Genomic DNA, 26,950 nt, shown 5'->3' on the forward strand with positions numbered 1-26,950 from the left:
AGTGTAGGCTGGCGGAGGAGAAAAACACAGACAACACTGAGAGATAGAGGGAGAAAGAAATATATATATATAGAGAGAGAGAGGCTGCATGTATATATATAGGGAGAGGGATATCTGGTGGTTGTTTTCATCAGAGCTCCTCACAGACAGACAGACAGACAGACGGAGGCAGAGCAGCAATAATGGACTGAGGATGCACAATGGAGCAGCGAGCACACCGTGTTTAATTGCGGATTAGAGGAGGAGGAGGAGGAGGAGGAAGAGGAGGAGGAGAGAGGACAACAAGGAAGGAGAGGAGACGCTTCTTTATTATTGGGAGAAAAGCAGCCGAGGAGGAGGAGGAGGGGAGACACACAGACAGCGTCTCTGAGCACCGGAGAGACGGAGCAGACCAGACCGTGGCGGGGGTGACGGTGACGGTGACGGGAGAGAGGAGGAGGACACCGACACCGACACCGACACCGACACCACCGACAGCCGGCGGCGTCGCTCGGATGGTTGTGTTGTTGTTGTTGTTGCTCCGGACGCGGCGACGATGCGGCCACACTGCTGGGTGATGGTGGCGCTGGCGGGGACCATGTCGTACTTCAGCCCGGAGAGAGCGCTCGGAGCCCCGCAGAGAGAAGGTGAGAGGAGTCGGAGGATGGAGGATTGAGGATGGTGATGGGGGGATGAAAATCAGTGATGCTGGAGAAAGGAGGAGAGAGAGCCCCCCTTTCTCTCCTCCTTTCTCCAGCATCACTAGACTCAGTTATGAAAAGGCCTCTCTCTACATTATTATCAGACATAATGCAAAATTGCAGCAGCATACGTGGCTGACTTAATGAGAACAGGAGGCTGCATGATGTGGTGGTGGTGATGGGTAGGGTACCATATTTGCATGCAGTGATGAAAATATTAGGGATGGAGGAGGGGGGGTGTTTTGGTCTCGGGCCTCCTCACATCGATGGCATTTAAAAAAACAGCATATACTGTATGAATAGCAGGCTAAAAACCGTCTAAATATCCAGTCTATAAATAGCCAGCGCTTTGGCACTGCACGTTATTTAACCCTATTTAACCAGTGCTGGCATCTTTATTTTTCTCAATCTGAATATGCCCTTTTCTCCCCCCTCCCCAAAGATCTGGCAGTGTTGTGTTTGTGTAATGTGTGCAGTCATTGTATTGTATTGTTTTGATAAGAGCTGCTGCTGGCACTGTGGTGCTGCTGCTGGAGAAGGCCCTGTGTGTGTGTGTTAGGTTCCTATTTATATGCAGTGTCTGTCTGGACATCTGTCTAGGGAAAGATGAAAGAATAGCACTGCACAGGAATTGTGCATCAGGATTGGAGCCACCAGTTATTATGTTTGTGCATGTTTTTTAGGGGACAATGCTGCCAAAAGGGTCATTTAGTTTTCATATTTAGCCCCTGTTTTGCAGGTACACTCATCAACATTTAGCTGCATTTCTCTGTTTCATGGGCTAAAACTCATGTACTGATTATCTACAATTTATTGGAATCCAGAGTACCAATTTGGTTTTTAATTAGCAACAGATTGGACCATTCACCAGATTTGATATGAAGGTGGTTTTATATGCTGAACACATCTTTGCTTACCTTTGCGCAGGATGTATGAAACAAGTGAAATCCTCCTGTTTCTGTCTGTGTTGTAAGTTTTTTGCAAACAAGAAAAACACAAGAAAACAAGAGGTGCTAAAAGTGTAAATTGAAAAGAGGTCTGCATATTTATCTTGCAAATAAAACAAACTTCACGTCTTAGATTTCTAGTGGAATGCTGGTCCTCTTTTTACAATATTTATTAAGTTGGTAAATTATTAAATATACTTTGAAATTTATGTATGCCATGTTTACAATATCATGACCCTGTGAATGGATGTATTTTTGGATTTGTATGAGGGACAGAGAATGAATTTGGGATATTTTGAGACAGCACAGACTAAGTCATACATTTCAAGGTATCATTGTTTATGTAACCCCCTGGGTTATTATTATTATTTTCCCTAATGCATTTTATAATTTCACATGCTTAAAGGTATTTGACATTGTGATATAGCTTTTTTTTGTAGTGTTAACAATTTAAAATGTGTGTAATATCAGTGAATACGGCTTTGTTTGGAGAGTACACGTGAATTTCCTACTAACTACCTTGCTACTGTTGTGTAATATAATGCCTAAAATGCTGCTTTGTTTGCAGAGAGTTAGACAAGATAGGCTGAGGTATGGTTTGAATATTAATGTTTATATTTAATATACAAGTCCTTCACTGCAGGAGTTGGACACCTTCTAACTGTTTCAAGGTGTCATTGTTCCTCTCTCTTGTCATCTCTCATAAGTGATATCATGTTTTGGCTACAGTATTTAAGTGCAACCTATAGATAACTCCTGGAGGGTATTTAACCACCCTGCCCTGCCCCTTTTCTTTTCTACAGATGGTTCACTTCCCACAATCGACTACGTTGAGGTACAAATATCAAAATGTCCCGATCCCTCCCTCTCTCACCTGAGTAGTAAACCTTCCTGATTTGAGTAATTCTTTTCCAGTTTCCAACCCTTCCCAATTAGCGCTCCTTGTTACCTAAATGACAACCAGCCACCCCTCCCCTGCTTCTTAACTGTGTTTCCTGAGTGGAATGCCATTTCTGATATTTCCCCTTTCCCCCCGTGCTTTTTTCCTTACTGGAATGGTATATTATCCCACTTTCAGACTTTAATTCCAGTCTCTATTTTGTTTTGACTGAGTCAGACAATCGTTTTTTTTATCTTCAACTTTCTTTTCCTGCTTTTTTCCCCCCAAATCCCTGATGCAAGCTGTCCATTGGGGTTCTCCACTGTTTCCCCAAACCTGCCGCTAAGAAAACGCTCCAATGGTTTCCCTCTAAACAAAACACCTGTGTAACAAGATTTCACACTTTTCTGATTCAGTGAAGTCTCTCTTTTCCTTCTCACTGACTCAAACCTAACAGTGTGAATCCCTTATATGTCTGTGTTAAATCCTCTCCTCCCTTTGTATTTTCTTCTTCCTGTCTTCCTCTCAGTTTCTCAGACCAGGGCTGCGTCCCTCTCTCCTCCACCCTACGTCGTCATCCTCATCTCTTGCTCTGGGCTCGTCTCTTTCGTCCTGCTGCTCCTGACCTGCCTGTGCTGTAAGAGAGGAGGAGTGGGGTTCAATGTAAGTCTTCAACATGTAAGAGATCTATTCACCTCTCTCTGCTTGTCACACCTTTTGTGCATGCCGGTATGGTTTTTATTTAAGCTTGACTTGATAAACTGCAGGAGGATTTGGTATGGAAATGCTAACAGGACTCAATAATTCAAACTTAATGAAGTAGAAATGGTCAATAACCATCTCTCAGTCTAATCTTTGACCTGACAGTGTTGTTGAGCTGGCAGACAGGGTGTCATTAGTTCAGAGTGGCTGCTCTCTCATTGTCTGCCCTTGTTGGTTTCTGCTAAATCCAACCCTTATTTTTATGAAGTGACAGACTACAGCTTATTATATATTTTTGATTATACCACTATTGTGATTTTTCTTTGCTGTTGCGGCTCAACCAGGAGTTTGACAATGCAGACGGGGAGGAGTGCTCTGGAGGCTCCAGTCCCATCCAGGAGGACAGCCTGTCGTCATGTCAATCCCTCCCTGAGGTCTACACCTTGCCCATCAGAGAGAGGCCCAGCTGCCCCGCCCTGCAGGATGGAGCAGGTAACAACCTCAAACAACTCTCCTGTTCTCTGACTCTCATTTGAGCACAAACCCCCTCAACTTGAAGCTGAAGTACTGTCCTGCTCTAAACTCCCTCATGGTCTGTTGCCTGAGTCACTGATGCGGATCCATTAAAGGTCTCAAACTGAGTGTACAACTGGTAGCATTGGACTCCCCGCTGAAGTTCAATGAAGTGGAAACTGTGATCTGAGAAAATTCTGCATCAGTGCCTCGTATGAGCACGCCAAGTTGGACATTTGGCCACAGGCAGGGATGGTGTCAGCACACCTTATGAACTTTTGTCTCAGGAAGGGTATTGTTCCCACTACAATGTGCTTTGCTTATTGTTACTTTGCTGTGCAGAATAATATATGTGCATTAGAAGTCTGTTTTCACATTTGACATGTGCTCAACTCAAATCTGAGTTTAAAGGACCAGAGTGTAACATTTAGAGGGATCTATTGGCAGAAATTGAATATAATATTAATAAGTATGTTTTCTTTAGTATATATTCACCTGAAACTAAGAATCATTGTGTTTTTGTTACCTAAAGCTGGGAACACCAACCCAACATGAGAGAACTATCGGCGACGAAGGAAGCCTGTTGCGTCGCCTCACATCGCCTTTGTTTTGGCTGACAAGTTGCACCCGAGCACACTGCTAAAACTACAGCCAACGGACAGTTAGCACGGACGTTCTGTGCCTGCGTGAGATGAAATAACTCTCCACACCAGCAGGCGGTGGTAGTCTGTATCCGTCATTCAAAAAGGGAAACCAGAAGACAGAGGATGGCTGTTGTTACAAGCTGTTGTTATGATGCGTACATGAAACAAAGCAGCGCTTGCCGTTTTCACATCACTCACCGCTTAGCTTCATTCCAGATGGCCATGTTGTTGTAAAAATATCCGTGTATTGGAACGATCAGATGAGATGAAGATAAAAAATTAGAAGAGTTCTCTGGGTTTTTTTTTTTTAGGACTTTACTCGTTGGCTTGCTTTCCTCACTTTCATTTCTCTTCTTGTGCACTGATTCGTTTAAGCTGAACAGCCAATCAGAGTGATTTCTCTCACCGACGGGCACCACCACCGATTCAAAAAGCTGAATCGTCCGAAAAACCTCGGACAGACTAGAGACGATAATACGAGACACACTGAAAAAACTAGACCGACGGACGCTCACTGACGGCCCCAAAGTGTCTGACAGCCGACCATCATTTAGAATGAGCCGTTTATATCTCCATACGGAGCGGGTCCTCTCTTCACGGAGCTGGCCGCCATGTTTCTACAGTAGCCCAGAGAATGAAGAAAAAGGAGTATATATCAATTCTAATCATTTTTAAGTGGGTATTTGAACGTTTTGTGGAAAAACAATATCAGATGCAAATTATTATTCAAAGCAGAGTTTTTTATATGTCTTAAAACATGTCTGGAGGGGATCTTTAATGTTTTGGTGATGGCTGAAAATACTGTAAATAATGTATTTTCCTGAGTGTATCAGTTTTTAAAAGTGATTTTTGCTCCTGTTCTGAGATATTATATCAAAACATCATCAAAAGCAGATGTGTGTGACCCTGATCTTTTTTTATGTCTCGTCTTTTTTTACAGACTGCAAGTCTAAGTGCTTCAAAAGACACACTTTAAACTATCTTCAGGAGATAGGGAATGGCTGGTTCGGAAAGGTAAGATGATCGTCTCTCACATTCAGATATCATTGTGTTATCATGTAAAATATGACCCACGTCATTGATTTTCTCTTGGCTCTGCTCTGTTATATTTAATACTGGCCACCGACCAGATAGGGAGTCTTAACTCAAAATAGTTCTTTTACTGCTGTACTGCTTCTGCTGGGCACCCTCCCATGTTATTGCCCATCGATCTCTCCTAGGTGATCCTGGCTGAAGTGCTGTGTGAATGCAGCTCCTCTCAGGTCGTGGTGAAGGAGCTGCGTGTCAGTGCCAGCCCTCTGGAGCAGAGGAAGTTCTTGGCAGAGTCTGAGCCGTACAGGTGGGAGAAACTGATGAAACTCTGGTAGCCATTTTGGAGGCAATATGGCTACGTTCCAAACTGCATGCTTTTTCTTTTTACTTTTAGCATGCACTGCAGCTGCCCTTACAAAGTACATACTGTTGCATGCAATATGCATACAATTGGGACATACTACTTCGTCATAACATTGCACCTTGAACATCTTGCTAGATATATCCAAGGATTCTGGGTCAGAATAGCCAGAAAAGCGTGCTAGCTTGCATAGTCTACTTCAAGATACGACTGGATGTAGTAGGACATCCTGGTATTTTTGGCGGTATTTTTACGTCCAAAATTCCACACTAACATACTATTAAGTACGCTAAAACAGTATGTGAGATATTTTAGTATGTCCAAAACCTTAGTATGAAACCAATAGTACGTGAATTGCATACTATTTCTGGAGAAATATTATTGTATGCAACGCGTGGCACTACCGCGGCATAAATATCCCACAATGCAATGCGGTATTGACGACCACATTCATAACAGATGTTAAGTGACAGCTCTGTAACGTCAATAACGCTTCAATTTAACTGTAAGTATAACATTTCACTTTGCTAGGCGTAATATATACTTTAAATGAATGCAGACTTTGATTCTCACAAACCGTCGTTTTAGTCACATGAGTTTGGCACGGGTTACCATGGTTACACGTCTCCAACCGGCAAGGAGGCTCTAAGGAAGTGACGACGTAAATTACAGTTCAGTGCGTCCGAAAAGATAAATACTACTGTTTATTCACACAAAAGTATGTTGAACGATAGTACACATATTGAGTATGTAGTGTATAGTATGCGATTTTGGACAAAGCCAGTATGTATTGGGACATACTAAATCTTTTTCTGGCATACTAAATAGTATGATAGTATGATAGTATGGGTATTGGAACACACAGTGTGTGACTTTTCCTTAACAACAACCACTGTGGCCACAGTTGTTAATAGTAAGCGTAGCATAACAGTAGCACAAGCAGAGAAGAGTTTTCTAGTCATTGAAATGACTGTTTGAAGTCCACTCTATACAAAATCTAACATTAGCCACCATAAGCTACTGGTCCTACCAGACCAAGTAAGGCTGTATTGGCATAACCTGAGTGTATTTAGTTGATTAAAGGGTGCATTATATTGATTATTAATTCACTTCAATCATTGCTAAAAGGAGCAATAATATATCTGGCTTGAGTTGTACCTGTTTACACTATAAAATAGTGTTTTAATGTTTAGCTGTGTACTCAGATAGGTAATGTTACTGCAGGTAGATGGTAATAAAACTTGCTCTCAAAGGCGAGCACTGAGCCGACCTACTTAATGTTTGACTCAGAAGCTGAGTAGCCTTTTGGCTGTCCTTCTCTCTCTTAAACACACACACACACACACACACACACACACACACACACACACACACACACACACACACACACGCACACACACACACACACACACACACAGGAAGCATCCAAAGACAGGGCTGTCTGTTCTTTTTCTCTATTCCTATCTCTGGGCAAAACCCACAACAGCCACCACCATCCCTACACACACACACATACACACACAAATATACACCTACAAGGAGTCATTTTCACACACTGATGTTTACGTCTCCGGTTTCTTTTGCTCTGGCTGAGGCACAAACCCTCCCCTTGTCCTGTTTTCGTTCGTGTGTCTGATGTAAACACACCTACACAACAACAAGCAACAAGCACACACACACAAAACACCAATATGCTTTATTTCCATTTTCCAACTTTCACTCACTGCACTTCATTTGGCTTTGCTGCAGTGCCTCACACAAGTGCCTCTCCGTTTTCTCTCTCTACTTTTGGCTGTGTGATTCAAGGGCTGCCAGCTCATTACCATCTATCTATCTATCCACCTATCTATCTATCTATCTATCTATCTATCTATCTATCTATCTATCTATCTATCTATCTATCTATCTATCTATCTATCTATCTATCTATCTATCTATGTATCTATGTATCTATCTATGTATCTATCTATCTATCTATCTATCTATCTATCTATCTATCTATCTATCTATCTATCTATCTATCTATCTCAAGCTAGCTCTAGCTACTACTGTAATTTATCTTGTAATACTGTTTGTCTTTAACTGTCCTGTAATCTGTGTGTTCATCTATGTGGTTTCTCTTTCTCCCATCAGGAGCCTGAAACATCCCAACATCCTTCAGTGTATGGGGCAGTGCAGTGAGAACATCCCCTTCCTCCTGGTTATGGAGTTCTGTCAGCTGGTGAGTACAAAGTGACTAATAACGTAGTACGCATAATTTTGTAATCACTTTGTTGAATTTGTTTTTTTAATTCTACAATTTGTGCACAAATAATCTGGCATCTTTGGAGCTGTGTTATTGTCTCACTTTGCTCTGAAACAAAAAAAAAGTGATAATTGCCATACTGCTTTTATTACTGACATGCTGTTAATCAGCATGAAAGCAATTATGTTCCACCTTTGTAGCAGTTTTTCATTTATGTTGTAGTTGCATCAAATGTTTGGGTTATTTTCACAAGCTTTACTTCAGCTACTCCTTGTTTTAATACATTTTTATGTGCGTAGTTCTGCATATTATTTGCTGCAGGAGTGATAAACTATTAGAATTATAGATGCTCCGGTGTCACTCGATTTGTTTTCCTTCAGCCGGCTTAATCACTGACTGATTAAGAAAACCATATGAGTGGACTCTCAGAGACACAAACAGATCAATTACAGCAACCCAGCGAGAGAAACACTGGAGGCCTTATAGGCTGCTGCTATTATCCTGTTTGATAAAGTCTCCTATTGTCCTTTCCTCATGGATATTTTCCATCCTTTTTATATAGTCCTCAATTTATTTCCTTGCCCTTCCTGAAGCTCAAATGACTAATACAAAGGCTGCCAGCTCATTACCAATTCCCCTGCAGCTTTAGAGGCTCTGTGATGGAAAACACCTAAAAAAGGGACGTATTTACTGCAGAAGTCACAAATATTCTCTTTGCCTAAACGGTGCTGCCTGCAAGTTTTATCTCTGTTTTAAGAGAAGGGCACAAGCACTTGGCATGCACACTTATGGCCGAACTGGCATTAACTCATTTTCTACTTAAGTCTGCATGCAATTCACTGCTTGTGTTATTGTTGTGATGTTCAACTAGGGTGACCTGAAGAGGTATCTGAAAGCCCAGCGCAGGTCAGATGGGATGACCCCTGACCTCCCGACTCGGGACCTCTTTACTATCCAGAGAATGGCTTTTGAGATCACCTCCGGTCTGCTGCATCTCCATGAAAACAACTACATCCACAGGTCAGTCTAGCCCGTTCTCATTCCCAGGGCGTCAAATACCGAGGCTCTGTCACGGCCATCCGCATTCGGTATCACCGCACAAGGCACCCCTTAGCGCCGGAATGAAACGCACAGAGCGTTCCATTAACTACAACATAAACCCATCAACAGTAAACACTTCGAGAAAGTGCGCCGGGAGTGTGGTGATGTAGTTTAAAGAGCGAAAGAGACACAGTGGGCGGGCAGGAGGGGAGGTGTATAGTATCCAACAAACACAAGGCTTTCATCCAGGAGACCGCTGTTTGTGTCCCTCGCATCACGTTGGAATCAGCTGTTCGTTTGTATCCCGTGTTCACACGTTAACGTAAGCCCAACCACGTATTTATTTCCTAAACCTAACTATAGTGGTTTTATTGTTTAATCCTAAAGTGACGCCAAGGATAACTATAGTGGTTTTGAAGCTGAAAATAAAGTGACGCCAAGGGTGCAGGACAAAGCGGCGGTATGTGACGAGTTGGTATGAGAACGTGTTGGTCAGTCATGACTTCACCTCTGTACATTATCAGGACTCAAGTCTTTAAACAAGATTATATCTCTCAGATAGATAGACACACTGTGTATCCCTTGTTCAATGTGGCTGATTGTTCTACTCTCTGCAGTGATCTGGCTTTAAGAAACTGCCTTGTGAACTCAGACCTCACTGTTCGGATAGGCGACTATGGCCTTTCACACAACCATTATAAGGTACGTGGATCTCTGCTTGTATTTGTCTGAAAAATAAACCCTAACTTAAGTTCATGATCTATCCATGTATGCTACCAGATTTTTTAATCCTAGATTTTTAAGGGGAGACACTACAGATGAATAGGGTAAAAACTCCCCAGATTTCTTACATTAATTAATTGCTAATACAACAATTTTTTGTATTACAAATTGTCTGAAAATGTATGGTTAAATATGCAAATGAGGCATTATCTTATTAAATATGTGCTAATTTGTATGCATTTCCAGAACAGAAATGTGAACATACCAGGTTCAAAATTCTTGTTTCATTTTGTTGACATATTAGAGTCAAAGGTTTTTACAGAGGAATTTTTTATCACCCCCTAAATCAGAAAATACTGTCAAAAGCTATAAAAAAGTTTTTAGTTTTCGCCATGTTTTTAGGAATGAAATGTTCTATAAATCAGGCTACGAATGATATATGAACAAATCCCTCTGAGAAAACTTTCAGAATATAGAGAGGAATGAAACGGGAAAGTTTGGTGTTTGTTAGTGTTACTGAAGTGGAGATTTCTGGCTCAGAGTCTGAGAGAAACCTCATTTTGAGAAAACAGCCTTTAAAGATATGGATTGTAAGACACTACATATGAATAGGGTTAAAAACTTAACTAATATATCACCGTGAAACTTCCCCAGTTGGTTACTTACATTAAGACAATTATTTTTTGTATTACAAGTTTTCTGAAATGTTATGTTTAAATATGCAAATGAGGCATTATCTAATGTAAACTCTGGATGAATTTAGGAGAAATCTACAGATGCAAATAGACAGTGTAGTAAAATAAACACCTGGATGTGTATTTTGGATGTTTTCTTTCCACTAGACTGAAAGAAGACATGCTATGGAAGCAAAATAGCTCAAAATCTCAAAATTGACCAGTGTATGTTTTTGCTTGGGGTGTCTCCCCTTAATTTTAAGAACCCTAAAGCCTTTGTCTTGTCATGTAAATAATTAAATTTTTCTTCAGTATAAAAATAATTCTTGTCTTTGTGAAGGAGGACTATTACCTAACTCCAGACAAGCTCTGGATCCCACTGCGCTGGATTGCTCCTGAGCTGCTGGAGGAGTACAGAGGATCCCTCATCGTTACTGACCAAACCAAGACCAGCAACTTGTGGTAGGTTTTAGAGCGGTCACAGCTGCTTATATAGAGTGTAAGTAACCAGGCTGGTCATGGTCAGTTCATGTAGGTAATGCTATGATCATGCTCGTCTATCAGGTGTTTGGTGGTATTCACTCAGCAGCCACTTTATTAGGTACAATTGTAAAATCAAAAACAATCCAATATAACAGCTGAGCAATAACTTCTATTAGAGCTGTCCCCTCTTAGTGGATTAGTTGACTAATCGGTCGTTTCGCTCTTAGTCGATTAAGATGTTTTTAGTCGATTAGTTGTTTTTTATGCTTTTTTCATGCTGAATGACTTATTTCCAAGAAACTTCTGAGCACATCTCTGGTAAACACAAGATTTAAAGTGGTGCTTTTGTGTGATTCTTTGTGGAGAAACTCAGTTTCACAGATCTGTTGATTAAATCAACTAGTCGACAAAATCGTATGAGTGTTAGTCAACTACGAATTTCATTGGTCAAGACCAGCCCTAAATTTTACCTTTGCAAAAATAATGATGATGATGACACTGTCAGAGAGGTATTAATTGAACTATATGTTTATTATTGAAGTTGTTGAATTGGGCTGCATTATATTGAGAGGTGTTTCTAATGTTTTACTCACCCCATTTACCAACATGAGAGGGCAAATATTTTAGAAACACATTTCAACATAATGTAGCCCAGTATGACACCACCACTAACTACGAGCTAAACATATCGTTGAATTAACACCTCTTGAAAATGTTAACAAAGACTGGCCGATATAAGCTTTGTAAAGGTAGAATATGTTAACCTGATGTGCCAGATGGTTTGTTACAGAGAACCATCTGGGAAGCCGTCATTGGAAACTGTTTGGACACAAACACATTACTTGAAGCATGACAAGATGGATTTTTGTGTGATATGGGAGCCTGCGATTCTCGTGTGATCTCGTGAAACCACGAGAATCCAGCGGCCGTGCATTGTAAAGGATACGTGGCAGATCTGTTGTACTGGATTGCATTAGATTGTATAGATCTTCCTTACGAAGTGGTGTATATTGTATATACATTTGTATACTAATCTCCATTGGTCTCATAGCATTGGTTTTCTTATTCACTTATTAAACCAGTATCAGACCATGAAAGACCAACAGCTGATACAACTAAATGCTTGTTCTCTGAGGAAAACAAAGTAAACCTCAAACCTCTTAATGTCTGTGCCGTTGAAATCATTTTGAGGCTGAGATGTTCTGAATGTGCAGATAATCTGAAATGCTCTTTGCAGCGTCTTGTTTGTAGTCTCCATTAGAGCTTTGATTTGGCCCAAAATCTCAAACTCTTTGAATCTTTAATTGAAGCTGAACGAAAGTAAAGACATAAAGGGAGCTGTTTTTTTGTTTTCACCACAAATACTTACATAAGTCTACCTTTAACGGTCAGTGTGACCTTAATTTTGCTGAAGCAGAGTTTGGAAGTCCATCAGTGTGTCAGCAGTTTTAGCGCCATTGCCAGGCCCAGTAATATCAGAGGGAGTGATTGAAGAACAAGCTGGACTGAACCCTCAGTCTCCGATATTACAACTCCACTTTAATATGTTTTGTTGAATCAGCCAACAAGAAAACACTCTTGGAACAAAACACACAAGTAGAGCAAGAGTACTCTTTGCTCTCATGGAAGAAATGACTGGATAAGATTTCTTATTCCTCTCCTCTAATAATATAACCAACAAAGCATGTTTTCACCTGTTTTTTCTTATTATGCCTCTCTTTTAAGTCAGAGCTCTGTATAAAACAAGGTGCTGCTGTAAAAGCATTACATAACAAAGAGGTGTGTGAAGATCTGTCTCTCACCGTCTCTACATCTTCTTTTCCCTCCAGGTCCTTGGGGGTGGTTATATGGGAGCTGTTTGAATTTGGCTCTCAGCCCCACAGACACCTGAGCGACGAAGAGGTGCTGACCTTCGTCATTAGGGAGAGACAGATCACCCTGGCACAGCCCAGACTCAAACTCTCCCATGCAGACTACTGGTCAGTACTCATCTGCTAAGTGGAGTTGTGCAGAACTGATGATTATGTTAATGGAGAGTGATAATGCCCTCATTCTGTCTCACCGAACTTAATCCCTCTGTTTTTCTCTCTTGTCCTCAGGTATGAGATCATGCAGTCCTGCTGGCTACCTCCATCTCAACGCCCCTCTGTAGCAGAGATATTCCTCCTCCTCTCCTCCCTCCTGGCCGCTGAGCGGGGAATGGCGAGGGGGAGTGTCGGGGAAGAAGATGAAGAGGATGAGGAGTATGAGGAGGGCAGGGGAAGGAGAGGGGAGAGCGAGGAGTCGTTTGAAAGACGCTGGGACTTACTCCGTCCACCTGCCTTCCAGACTGCTGCAAACGAGCGGCAAAGGGAGAGAGAGTACGGCAGGGATGACAGGGACAACTCCTACCCCCTGCTGGACCCTGTGGGGAACTGTATCACCCCGTCCTCGTCTGAACTGGATGACATCCTGACAGTCACTGAAACCAGCAAAGGCTTGAACTTTGAGTATTTCTGGGAAAAGGCTCATGCCAGACGAGGGTACAAACCTCTCCCTCCACCTCAGCCGATCCCGACTGTGAACAATAACCACAGACAGTCTTTGGACACTCCCACTGTGGTCCCAGTGATAAGCGCCCGCAGCCCCTCCCTCGCCAGCGAGTACTACATCAGATTGGAGGAACACACTCCCCAGGACAAGTCGCCAACTCTTAAAGGGAAGTCCTCTTTCCGCTCTGATTCCATCTGCCCTGGAGACATGGAGTTGGTGGAGATCCGCAGTGGAATGCTGGGAAAAGAGCGAGTCCCTTATTGTTCTTCTGACAAATGTGGAAAGGGCCTTCAGACTGTCAGATCAAGCGAGGTTCAACTCCAGGTGCCCAACATGGGTGTGGCTGAATTCAGAGACACTTCGAGCAGAGTGACTGACTTTTCAGTCGTCGATTTAGGAGACGATGATGAAGAGGACAGGAGAAGGAGTAGCGATACAGATAGAAAATCCTCCATGAGCTCTCAAGCCCCGGTCCTTCCTCCCAAGCCTCGCTCTATGTCCATGTCGTCAGCCAACCACCTTCACTCGCGCCCCCTCCCCGCCCCTCCGCACGGTTACAGAGGACTGCCTCACTACACCATCGGTGGAAAAATTGAAACAGACCCCCATCACATGAGCAGCTGTCCACCTTCTACATATGATCACCTGGGGCTCCATAGGTCCCGACAGACTCTACCCCCGTCCCCGTCCCTCTCCCCGTCCCTCCCCCCATCGAGCCATCCAATTTACCCCGTACCTCCTCAAATGTGTCCCCCGCCCCTCCCTCCCCACTCCAAACCACAGAGAAGCTGCCCCAGCTACAACACAGCAGAGACTTATTCACGATACAGCAAGCCACAGATGCAGAGATCCAGTAGAGACCCACTATCCTGTGACTTGTCTGATAGAGAGGGTGGCAGCAGGCACTTAGCGTCATTGCACAACTCCAGGGAGTCTTCTCATTCTCGTGCAAAAGACTTTGACTCTCCCATTCGTCGAGAAAACCCATTGCGCCCAATTTATCGCAATTTACCCCGCCCTCAGCCCACACACCCCCAGATGGACAGACAGTCTTCATCCAGTCCCACCTACTCCGATGAGGATGACTCTCCCTTCATGTCCCCTGAGAGACCCACCACTGTCACTCACTCCAGCCTATCTGAAGACGCAGACCCGGGTTGTGCCGAGCTCTTCTCCAGGGGAATGAAAAGGACTCAGTCACGCCTTGACACCATCCTGCCTGCCATTTGGAGGGAAGACGCCGAACTTCATGCAGAACGTGTGGCCGCTGCCAAGAAATCACCCATGCATCTGTTTCTGACGGAGATATCTAGCGTGGCAGAGTCTAGCGAGTCCAAGACAGAGACTTCATGGGAGGGAGAGAAGGAGGAGAAAAGAGATGGAGAGAGATGGGGGAACTTTGTGTTGCCCAACAGAGGGATGCGTCGCTCCCAGTCGCTGATCACAGAGCTGGGGTCAGCAGGACAGTCATGGGGGCCGGAGAAACGCAACAACAGGACAGGAGCTGAGGAGGACGATACAGTCACTAAAGAATCATTCCAGAAAGATCTTTTCCTCACAGAGATCGACACGGGAAGGATGGACACGGATCCAGAGGGAGGATCACAAACTGATCCAGTAAAATACCTCTATCCTTCCGGATCCAGATTGCGGCCCTATGTCTGTGCTCCCGGCCTTCCCTCGTACACCGAGGCTGAGGAAGCCTATTCAAAGGGTATACGGAGATCCCGCTCTCTGCTCTCTGAGATCACCATCGGGAAGCAGGAGTCTGACCTGCAGCAGACTGAGAAGGAGCCTCGGAGAACAGAAATGACCAGGGAGGAGTTCATGAAGGAGATCCAATCAGCAGAGACCTTCCTGACCGAAATCATATCCAGACAAAACGCTGCCACAAACAGAAAGGAAGCAGACCCATCTTACTCCCCTACTCCGCTGTCTCCTGAATACGAGTCCATATGCATTGACCCCGTCTCCGCTCAGACCATCAGATTTCAGTCTGAGAGCTCCGTACGAGCCAACAAAGGAAAAGATGAAGCGCAAACCGAGGCCATCTACGCCCAAGTGACCAAGCGTGCTAAAAAGAGTGAGATAAAGGTTTCTATGAAACCTGAGATCCCAGTGCTTCATATAGGATCAAATAAACAACCTCCAAAACCGGACAGCGAAGAAAGCGATGCCGACCACTGCCAATCTGGTGAGTTTGTGTTTTCAGAAATCATGCCCAAAAATGGTCTCTTGCACAACCAAACACTTGCAGGTCAGAAAGAAGAGGAGGAGAGTTCAGACGGCCCTGCCTTACCCGCCAGAGGAGAGCAAACAATCTCTCCTTCTGAGTCCACTCAGAGCGTCAAAGAATCCAACACTGTGCTACAGCGAGAGAGCAAATCGCTAATTACAAATGAAACAGATGCTCAAAAGGCTGCCGTTATAGGGAACGGTGAGTTATTAAAAGAACACCCACAAGCCAGCAGCCCTGAGAGAGGAGAGACAGACACCGCGTCATATGATCATGACAAAGAAAGGTACCACACCAACTCTGAACACATCACAGCAGCTGATTTGGAGAATTTGGGTTCTCAAAATAACGACGAGACGAAAAGAGAGAATTTATTTCAACACACCGGGCAAGAAAATCACTGTCACATTGCCGAAAAGGTGCCCACTCCTGCTGACACTCCAACCACTCCAGACTGGGACCCGTCCACTGATGTCTCACTCATCACCCCTACCGACTCGGTCCTGTCACCTATGACTTCTAACTCAGCCGACTGTCTCACACCTAGTGACTCATGGACAAGCGGCGGAGGAGGAGTGGGAAGTGGCGGGTGGCGAGCTTTGGGAAATGAAACGCCGCATCGAGACTCAGCTTATTTCTCAGACAGCGACTGGGAGGGGGACGGGTTGAACAGGAGGAGCAGTGACGGACTTGTTGCCTCCAGGCCGAGCAGCGGTCGAGGAGGGGAACGGGGAACGCTGACAGGGATAGAGGAAAAAATGGAGGAGGAGGGAGAGATGGGAGAAAAGAGCCCCTTAAGAAATAGCATACAGATGTCAGATAACAAAGGTGAAGTTGAAGAAACTATTGAGATGTTTGAGGAAACGACAACTATTTATCAATATGCTCCAGAAACCATTTCTCATTTCGGTGATGACCAAGATATTCTAAACAAAGGGCTAGAGTCAACACAGAGAGACGATTCTGGCATTTTCCAAAACGAGAGCAAAAAGTCGACACTGCTGAGTGATGATCCGCAGGCCAAGGACTGTGTTGACTTAATTGATAAGTTGTTCTCAAAATTAGATGAAGAGCCACTGAAAGGGCTCCCACACAGCGGTGGGTATCCGATAGACAACCATTACACAGATGGCATCATCTCTCAGATAACAGATCACAAACACCAGGACTCTGCAGAGAACGATTTCAATCGACACTCCAAGAGCCTCACTGAGACAAATATTTTGATCGAATCTGTAGCTGACAGCCAGTCAAAGGATTGCATGTTAAGGCCCAGCAACAATGATTACCCAAGTGTTACAGAGACGGATATCAATCTCTCTGCAGTGAACTCCCTCAAATGTGGAAATGACACTGTGGAATCTGTAACGTCATCCCAAGATGACAACGGAGAGTCAAGATTATCTAAACTGTACGGCATTCAAACATTTCAAACCTGTGATGCCACACTCAGTGATGAAACCCCGGCAGTAGTTGAGCCAAGCGATGATGGGAATGATAAACTGAGTGATCTGACGGGTCCTTCTTGGGCCGAGGAGGGCGGTGAAGAGGCCGAGGGACGTGAAGAGAGGCCCGGTCTGGACCACAACGAGCTGGGCCTGAGAAACCTGCGCTGCTCAGACGGCGGCGAGGACAAGAAGGTCACAACGGAGACAGAGAAACAGCTGGCTGCCGCAGAGCTGAGTAACGCCATGAAGGAAAAGTCACCCTTGAGAGGAGCAGCGAGTCAGATGCAATCTGCTAACAATGTGGATAAAGACTCCTGCGAGGGCTTGGATGTGAAGACTAAAGAGTTATGGAGCGCTCTGGAGGAGGACGATGAAAGTACAGGATCTGGTGTCGTTAGGGGAGAGTTTGACTGCCACCGTTTTTCACAGTCGAGGGACTTACGCTTGTGGCCTGATGAAAATGACCAGTGGGCGTCTCCAGAGAGGAGATGCCAAGACATCGAGCTGAGATCTGAATTTTTCTCTGGGTTCGCTAACAAGGCCTGGGAGGTGGGGGAGAGGCTCGTCGTGGGTCAGGAGTTTTGGGAGACGGAAGAAAACGATGAGCTTGCAGGAAGTGAGCCGCACCCTGCCGTCTTGGAGGGCTGCGAAGAAACCTGGAACGATGAAACACAAGGACTCGCTGGTAATCTCGCCATGAAGGAAAAGTGGGACGCTGCAGACGACGATGACCAACTAGCTGTCGAAGTGGTAGACGTACAACAGGAGGAAAATATTGAAAACCTAGGAGAAATTGTCGATTTTAACAAAGACATGAAAAAAGAATCATCAGATGCTGAAGAAGAGAATATAGAAATCCCAGAGCAGGAATCCTCGGAGCACGAAGAGAGGCAGATTTCGTCATGCACAGAGACAGACGGGGACAGGGAAGGCCTACTAGACTCCACGGAGACAGAGGAAAATCAAAATTTTAACAGATGGCCTAAGAATCCCCTCTGCGAGATCCAAATAGAGGGACAAACATCAGCTGACGGAGAAACAGGCTCTAAGTTAGAGAACTGCTTCAGTCACACTTCAGAGAGCTCACATATATCTATTTGCATCACCGAAGCTCCTCAAGAGAACTTTTCAGACCTAGAAAACGTTGAATTAGGCGCAGATTCAGAGGCTGAAATGAGACCATGGCTTGCTGAGCAATATATCGAAGAGAGAGTAAGCATTATGGACGAAGAAGAGGATTACAGAGACATGCCCCTTCCACCCGACCCTATCCCTTGTCCCAGTGACCTTGATGTGCAGGAGGAGGTAGATCAGTCATATCCACAGGTAGACAATTTCAGCTCAGTAGATTTTCCCAGCCCTCCACCAAGCATAGACCTTGATATGCAAGATGATAAATTGGAGAGTTTAGACGACTCTTTTCCTAGCCCGCCACCATCTGTTACAGACGCAGAGGAGTTTATTAGTCACATTAATCTAGAAGACTTTATTGCTAGCTCTGAGACACAGTCGTATATTTCCCCAACACACAACACAGATGTCCCAGCAGAGCCACCTCTACAGGAATCCCCACCTGCTACAACTCAGAGTAAAGGGATCTCAGCCAATCTGAACCTCCCCTCTGTGCATATAACACTGGCCGATGAGAGCAACCTTACACACGACATAGAGATACAGGATGAACATAATAATCTGTTCCAGAAAACATCATCCGCCACCCCATCTTCACCCCAAGTTCCCCTCAACAATCTCCCAGAATTACTCATATCTGAGTGGAAAGATTTGGACGAGGAACCCCTGGAGGATTTTGAAAAGCTGGAACAACTGTGCTGCATATCTGGGGACGAGGAGGACGACCTTTTCCTGGGGAACCTGGAGCTCCTGGAGTCTTTGAAGAAAACACCAGAGCAGAAGGGTGGCAGCGTTGGCGAGAGTGATGCAGGTGAGGAGACATGTGGCTCCTCTACTCCTGAGGGGAGCAGGGTGGATTTGAAGGAGGACAGGATCTCTGATAGCTCTGATGAGCTGGCAGAGTCTGCACCACATCTGATCCTGGATTCTGAAAAGGATGACGGGAAGAGATCACCAGGCAAAACATCTGATGTCAAAGACCACGGATCTCTCTCTAAGATGACAACAAGGAATGGCCTCATGATGCAGGTGAGCATGTGTTTTTGTTTGTTGTAAGAGTGCTCCTTATATTGCCTCTCTGGATTTATTCACCCTTCTACTTTATTGTTTTGTTTTGTTGCTCCAGGTGTGTGAGGAGAGGCTGCAGTTCTCCCTCTGTGAAAATGTGAAAACAAATGTGCTCTGGGGGTCGACTGTTAAAGACTCGGTGACGCTGCGGCCCTGGGGGGAACAAATCACAGAGAACAGCAGCGAACTGGTCACTGTGAAAGAACAAAAAGAGGATGAAAGGTATGAAGAAGGCTGAACTGGGAAATCTGAGTTCATGTTAAAGGGTCGATTCACCCGAATTACAAATAAAACTTCACATATTTTCTTACTTTCCTCGGCAATACTTCATTTTACAAGTCTGCAAATTTCATGTTAATTAGGTGTTAATTAGCAAGTAACGAATTTCAAAGTTTCTTTGGAATTACTACCAAATTACCCCAATATTTACTTATTTATCAAAAATTACTTTATTATAAACATTATTTAATAATTATATGCTTAAATAGCATATCATTGTTAAAATAGGGCCCTTAGGCTTGAGAAGCGGCTGTGCGCTGCTCTTCACCAGAGGTGGAAAACCAAAACGAATAGAAGACACTTATGATCAGACACAAATCTCACCATTGTGGGACTTATTGTCTACACAAATGTAACCTGGTAGCTAATGTCATGATTCAGGGAGGTTTTTTTTAAGAAATTTCAAAGAAGTTATTTGCTAATTATTATCTATTTACCAGCAGACATGGAAATAAAGCATATCTATTAACTTTGTATTCTTTTCCTGGAAATGTATTAAATAAATTACCAGCTATTTTTTACTGCTTATTGGGAAATAGCTAAATATAATTATTAAATAATGTTTATAATAGATATAAAATAATATATAAATAATAATAAAAGTCCAGAGTCAAGTCCCAAATCAAGACAGCCAAACAAAGTAATTTTTGATAAATTTTGAGGTAAATATTGGGGTAATTTGGCAGTAATTACAAAGAACTACTCTTACTTTTTAATTATCATCTAATTACCATGACATTTGTGGACCTGTAAAACGAAGTGTTACCCTTTTCTATAGTGGTATCTTAAGGAGCCCTCAAAGTCCTAAAAGACGATTTCTTTTTTTTCCGTTATTCACAAAAAATATCCTCATCCGTGACCTCAGGGGCTCAGTAGTATTCAGCCATACGGAAAATTTCGGTTTTATTTACCCAGCTTTTGAGATATTTGTTCACTTTCCCCCCAATATAGTGAGGGTGAATGGGTTTTCATTTGCAGACCATTAAAAATGTATATCTAAAAAATTCTAAATCATATCTTTTCAGACAGTGTCCGTGTTACTCTGGATAATCTAACAGAACACACTGTTTTCAAAGGGACGATTTCTTTTGTAGAAAGTAATTCCAATGAAAACTGTTGACAGCAACATCTGCGGATTAGAGTAACAGGGATACTACCTACTTTTTAAATGTCATTTTTCAAAGCTGTGAGCACCACAAATTAAAGGAAAAAACATGAATAATCCAAAACCTGGACAAATAAAACCAAAACTATCTGCATGGCTAGACTCTACACAGGGTAAATGATATTCTGGTGAATTGACGCTTTGATATTCATGTTTTAATTTATTGTGTTTTTTTGTGTGTTTTGTTGTTGTTGTAGCCAAGAGGAGCTGGAAAATTCCTCCAGCATTCAGCCCCACACCGAATCTGATAAAACTAAAGCTGAGCCGCTCACTGTGATTGAACAACCTGAGGTCAAGACGCCTCAGACTACTGCAAACCAGGCAATGAAAGGTACCTTCATGTTGCACGTATTGCTAATATTCATTACTGAGATTATTAAATACAAACTACAATTTTATTTGTTTTTGTGTCAAAGTTTGTTCCCCCATGCCCAATCACAGCTTTATGTTAAAGGGATAGTTCGGGTGTTTTAAAGTGGGGTTGCAAGAGGTACTTATCCATAGTCAGTGTATTACCTACAGTAGATGATGGTTGGCACACCCCCAGTTTCGAGAAGCAGACAGGAGTGCCGCCACGGACACAAAGCAAAGTATTGCTGTGGACGGGGACGGCAGCAAAACATATTTTAGCCACCTAAAAGAAAGGCCCAACTAAAAAATTCAACATGAGTTTAAGTGTACGCTATATTTTGAATATTTTCACCGCTTTACCTTGCCGTCAGACAGCTCTTTCCGACGGAGAACTGAAGCCGTTGTATTCATCTATGCTCTCGCCAAAGCCACCAGAACCGTCCACAGCAGTACATTGCTTTCGTTCCTGTAACTCCTCTCTGTTACTGTCTAAACTGGGTGACTTACCGACCGCCATCTACTGTAGGTAATACACTGACTATTGATAAGTACCTCATACAACCCCACTTTAACACAACCGAAGTATCCCTTTAAGCCCCTTACCCCAATCCTTGATCATGGCAGCATTGTGGGAAACACTATTCGAAGGGGAAACAAACAAAATAGAGCAAGCAAAAAAGTGATATACAGTGAAGAGAGATAGGGAAAATATGAAAAAGCTAGGCCCCTTTTTTTTGGACACAGAAAACAATGCAAACAAAGAAAACTAAAAAAACTAAATGAAAAACACTTGTGCATAATTAAATAAATGTCTTCAATCTAAAGAGAAAAAAATAGTGGGTGCCAATAACCCCTAAGCAAACTGTGTCTGTAGAGTGCAAACTTTCATCCACATCTTTAAAGACTTTTCTGACAGGGTAGAAGTAACTGCTGTTATCAGGTTCCTCTCATATCTAACATCTCTTCCCTACTCTCATTTTCACAGCAAAACTAGCTCGTCTGTCTCTCGCCCTCCCTCCTCTCGCTCTGACTCTTCCCCTCATCCCCACGGGTAAAGGAGGATTTGGGGACGGTCCGATTGGAAATCGGATCGGAAGACGGAGAGGTCTGTCCTCAGGAAGCGACCCTGACGATGAGGAGGAGGACGAGCAGGAGGATGAAAGCTCCCGGAGGGTGATCGTTGTCACAGAAACAGACGTGGACAAACGTGTCGGGCTGAGGAGTCTGCTGAAATCACCCAAGGAGCCGATGGACAGAGAGAAGGACAGAGGACGAAATGTGTCCTTTTTTGATGATGTCACAATCTATCTTTTTGATCAGGTATTTCCTGTTATCAATAATTGATTTATTGGAGATAGTTTTTTCATATAATAAAAGGAGGCCTGACTATTCTGTTTTCATTACAACAGGAAACTCCAACCAATGAGTTGAGCAATTCAGCGCCCACTAGTCCAGCCCCAGTGTCCGTCAAAAGCACCAAGTTGGATTTGCGTGGTAAGAGCATGAACATTTAAAACATCTAATCATCTCACATTCATGATGAGACGCAGAATTAATTAACTGTTGTAAATTTTGTACAGACATTCATGGTAACTTGCTAAACTAAGATGGTGAACATGCTAAACATTATACCTGTTTAACATCAGCAAGTTAGCAGCGTCACTAACTAACCAGATCGATGTATCGATTCAATGATCAACGATCCAATGTCATTGAAGTGAAAACATCTAAACATATCGTCATCGTTAAGATATGCCTTTATTTTGAAAATCTTATCTGATAAAAAACATTTGCACTGAAACATGAGAAATATGGCACTTTATAGTGAACAACAGGAGGTACATTTTTATTGTTTTTATTAAATAGATTGTTTTTCATTTAAATATCTGGAAGTGTAACTGATTGTGTTAAATGTATATGAAATATGATATTGTCTCATATCAATTGGAGGCCCCTGAATTGAATTGGATCAAAATCGTATCATGGCAGACTTTGTGATATCAGCAATATCGTATCATCCAAAGAATCAGTTTAATATCATATTGTGATTAAACTTGTGATTAATTGTAAGAGTGCGCATGTCAGCATGCCCGCATGCCCGCATGCCCGCATGCCCGCATGCCCGCATGCCCGCATGCCCGCATGCCCGCATGCCCGCATGCCCGCATGCCCGCATGCCCGCATGCCCGCATGCCCGCATTAGCATTTTGCAGAGCTGTAGTACATGACTCGAGTCCACCTTTTTGAAGTCTTGCACTTGTCTTGGACTCGTGCCTTGTTGGACTCGGGCTCGGCTACTGAGAACTGGTCAAGTTGCTCCTGGCTGCTGATTTGAGATTAGTTGTACAGAACGTTGACTGATTATAACAGTGTTTCCCGTATATGCATTCATCAGTGGCGCTGCTAAAAATATCCCCGAACCCACTCTAGTTCAATGAGTGCAAGAAATGCAATATCCTCTTTACGAACACTGGAAGAAATCTGAAAACACTATAGTTTTAACAATAAGTTTAAACTTTATCAGTTGATAGTTGTTTTAGGAGCTGCTGCAGCACACCTACTTCCTTGTTCATGATATTTTTGTTAGTAATAATCTCAATAAATAAATTGAAAAAGAAAATTTTATGAAAAGGTCCCTGCTTGTGGGCATATTGCGGGTGATCAGTAGCAAATATTAGATCAAATTCAAGGTTTATGAATGTAACGTTAGACTCTAATGATCCTCAAACTTAAATTCTATGCATTGATTAGTTTGATGTTTGAAGATAAATCAATATTGTTTATGGATATATTATTTCTGTCCATCCTAACTCATTAATCACTATATTAGCATTAGAAAGACCCTATTGCCTATTATGGCCTTGACTCGGACTCGATTTGCTCTGGACTTGGTCTTGACTCGGACTTGATTAAGTTGGACTTGCCTACAGCCCCGGCATTTTGCTCGAAGCACCGCTGTGCAACATCAAAGAATCCCTAGCATGCTGCAGACTCTTCTTATCAGACTGTAGAGATAATAAGTCTGAAATATGTTTCTTTCTATACATGTATTCAGTCGCCACCTTGAGCCGGAGAATGACGTAATAAAATCTGACAGACACTAACTCATCCCCACCCACCGAAATGGAAAAACCCTCAGTTCAACCATCTCCTCCCCGAATACGCAGCCAGAATTAATCTTCTATAATTATCCCCCTCGACACTGTGACATGTGGAACTGAGCGGCGACATAAATCCTGCGCTCAACAATGCAAGCCTAAGCTGTGTTTCCCAACACATTTTCATTTGCTCTCTTGACTTCCCCTCTCCATCTTGTACACTGATTACCTCATTTCACAGAATAATGAAAGTCTGGGCTCAGAGTTTCCTTCGGGCTGTGTGTGCACATATACAGAAATGCAAAAACTCCAGAATTAGATGCTTTCATGATCTTTTGGAGCCTTTAGAGTTGGAACTTCAAAGTCTTGAAAGAAGAGGCTGATTTCCCTTTGAGTTATTTTTAACTCAATACTGCATTGCTTCAGTGTGATTGTATAAATAGATATAGATCATTAGTTTATTTTCTGTCTTGTATTTGGTGCTAGTATCTTACTCTATTTGTACTGAAGACACCTGTGTCTCAGTCATGAAAGGATTATGAGACAACGGGCCCCTGGGCTCAGACGTGTGGCCCCCACCCCTTCTACACAGGAGTAAAACATGGACACGTGTCAGACTTTCTGCAGGTGAACCTGAACTCTCAGGCGCTGCTGTTGGTTTAAAAGCTGCACCTGAACTTCACTATTTAGTTTACAGTGGAAATTTGATTCTGGTTTAAATCGCTTTACTAATTTTACTATATTTTAATAAATAATTACTGTAGCCTAGGTATGCTGTGCAGCTCCAATCTCGCCTACTTCAGCTTTAAATAAGGGCTTTTCAAGTGTTCGTAGTGGGAAGTTGGTTTACCTAAAAAAAAAAAAAATCCGCTGAGTTACAGACGTCTCTTTCCCAACGTAAGTCAAACGGGAAAATTATTTTTGGGCCCAATGGCATCACATGACGGACACGGAAGTTGTAGTACCGCCGTTTGGCCACTATGAAAATTTGCTTCAAAGCCCGACGCACTTCCTCGGGGCTTGGGAAGCTCAACTCAACACATGCACCTGAGGAACTTGTGACTGGGCCTTCACATTGTGCTTGATTTTTGTTTTTTTTCTTTCCATCAGGGCCGAACATGAAGAGCAAAGAATCGAAAAGGAAAGAGGATTTATCAATCAAACCAAGGTCCACTGTGGGGGCCAAACCAGTGACATCATCGCGCTTCACTGTCAGCCCTGCCAACGACCCCCACTTGGTGTGATGTTATCGTGGGAACCTTTAGAGCTGAACCCTCTTGGACTGGCCAGTGAATTAACCCCAACAACCAGCCCATTCACCCAGAGGCTATTTTTTTATTGAAGAGGCAACTGAAAGAATGAGACTCACGTTCTAAAAGCTGGACACATTCCAGGTTTTACCAGCGACAGGATTTTGTATGACAGGGGTTGTTGTGCTCCTGCCTGCCACTATTTACAGAGTTTATTCATAGCCTTCAGCTACAAAAGTCTTTGGAAAAGGCAGCATATGCTAGGAGAAGAGGAGCCTGGAGAGATTTGACAGCTATGCAGTGGGAGTCTTGCTGTGTACCAGCTTACCTTCTCTTTTTCTTCTTCATTCTGTTGTATTATTCCCCAGATGTGCGGGGAATGCACTTTCTTTAGTCATTCATCCGTCTATGTAAACACTTGGATCCCAGTCCTCTCCTCTCTTTATTAAAGAAGTTTTTCATTGCAGTCAGTCAGTTGTTCTTGTAGGCAGCAGTTTGGAACAGAAATCGCTTGACTCCTGTATTTGAGAATACTCATTTGTACAAATATCATAATACAAGTGAATACAATATCATTTTAGAGCTGTTTACTTTTAGATGTATTCTTAGACTGCACGAAAAATGAAACAAGCTATGCTTCTTTATACTTTCAGTTCAAAAAGGATTTTTCTTATGTTATTAATTTATATTATATATATTTATTATATTGTTTTATTTATTTATGTGAAGCCAGTTTCCATGCAATATTTTATTTATTTGATTATTTATTTACTTATTTATTAATCAGTTTATTTATTTGCTTTTCTGCAATTAACATATATTAACTTACCTATAATTTGTTTGGGACAGAATGCATCTAGGTTATACCTTCTCTAAGATCTTCATAACAAATAAATCAAAATATTTTCCCAAACGTCTTAATTGCAAAAAAAAAGTATTTTGTATAATTTTACTTGTTAATATATGCCAATCTGTATGGAACTATGTCCTGTAATGTGTCATTATTTTCCGATGTCTATGGATTTTTAGCTGTCTTGTCATTATTTTTACCTTGTTTAAAGACCGTTAATGTAGCTTAGCATGAAAAATCGAAGCCTCTCATCAGTAAATAACTCCATTTGTTTGTGTATCTGTTAATTTACCCCATTTTCTACTAATAACAGTTCATCCTGCAGTCGAGGTCCAACTAGTCCATTTGTTTAGTCTGTTTAAATGTTGGTTTAAAACCTGTATTGTTTAAAGAATGGTTTTCAAGGGATAATGTATAAACAAGGGGAAATAAAAACTACAAAATGTGAACCTCTTATTGAACTGTTTCATGACAATAAATCGTATTGTTTTGTAATCGTAAAGCGCTCTATTTATAACCAAGAAGACCCATCTCCTCTATATAACACCTCTTTGTTTGTGCAGTGTATTGACCTCATATGCACACACTAATAAACCAGAAGCTGTCAAGCATGTACT

The 26,950-nt window shown here is 42.7% G+C and overlaps 1 protein-coding gene across 2 annotated transcripts; it reads left to right on the forward strand.

Annotated features, from left to right (window-relative positions):
• On the forward strand, positions 1-26,782 carry lmtk3 (lemur tyrosine kinase 3). 2 transcript variants are annotated; one of them, XM_074653484.1, is made up of 16 exons: positions 1-626; positions 3,037-3,185; positions 3,554-3,701; positions 5,307-5,380; positions 5,587-5,705; positions 7,893-7,980; positions 8,876-9,024; positions 9,663-9,747; positions 10,783-10,904; positions 12,755-12,904; positions 13,025-19,301; positions 19,399-19,562; positions 20,982-21,115; positions 22,121-22,455; positions 22,545-22,629; positions 25,344-26,782. In XM_074653484.1, the coding sequence occupies exons 1-16, from the start codon at positions 536-538 to the stop codon at positions 25,475-25,477; spliced, it is 8,304 nt and encodes a 2,767-aa protein (XP_074509585.1). In that variant the 5' UTR covers positions 1-535; the 3' UTR covers positions 25,478-26,782. The 2 variants fall into 2 exon arrangements, with proteins under 2 accessions (XP_074509585.1, XP_074509586.1); XM_074653485.1 differs by having other exon boundaries at positions 2-626; positions 3,037-3,170.
• The last annotated feature ends 168 nt before the right edge of the window (positions 26,783-26,950 follow it).

Source organism: Sebastes fasciatus, chromosome 12 (genome assembly GCF_043250625.1).
Source record: "Sebastes fasciatus isolate fSebFas1 chromosome 12, fSebFas1.pri, whole genome shotgun sequence".
NCBI lineage: Eukaryota > Metazoa > Chordata > Actinopteri > Perciformes > Sebastidae > Sebastes > Sebastes fasciatus.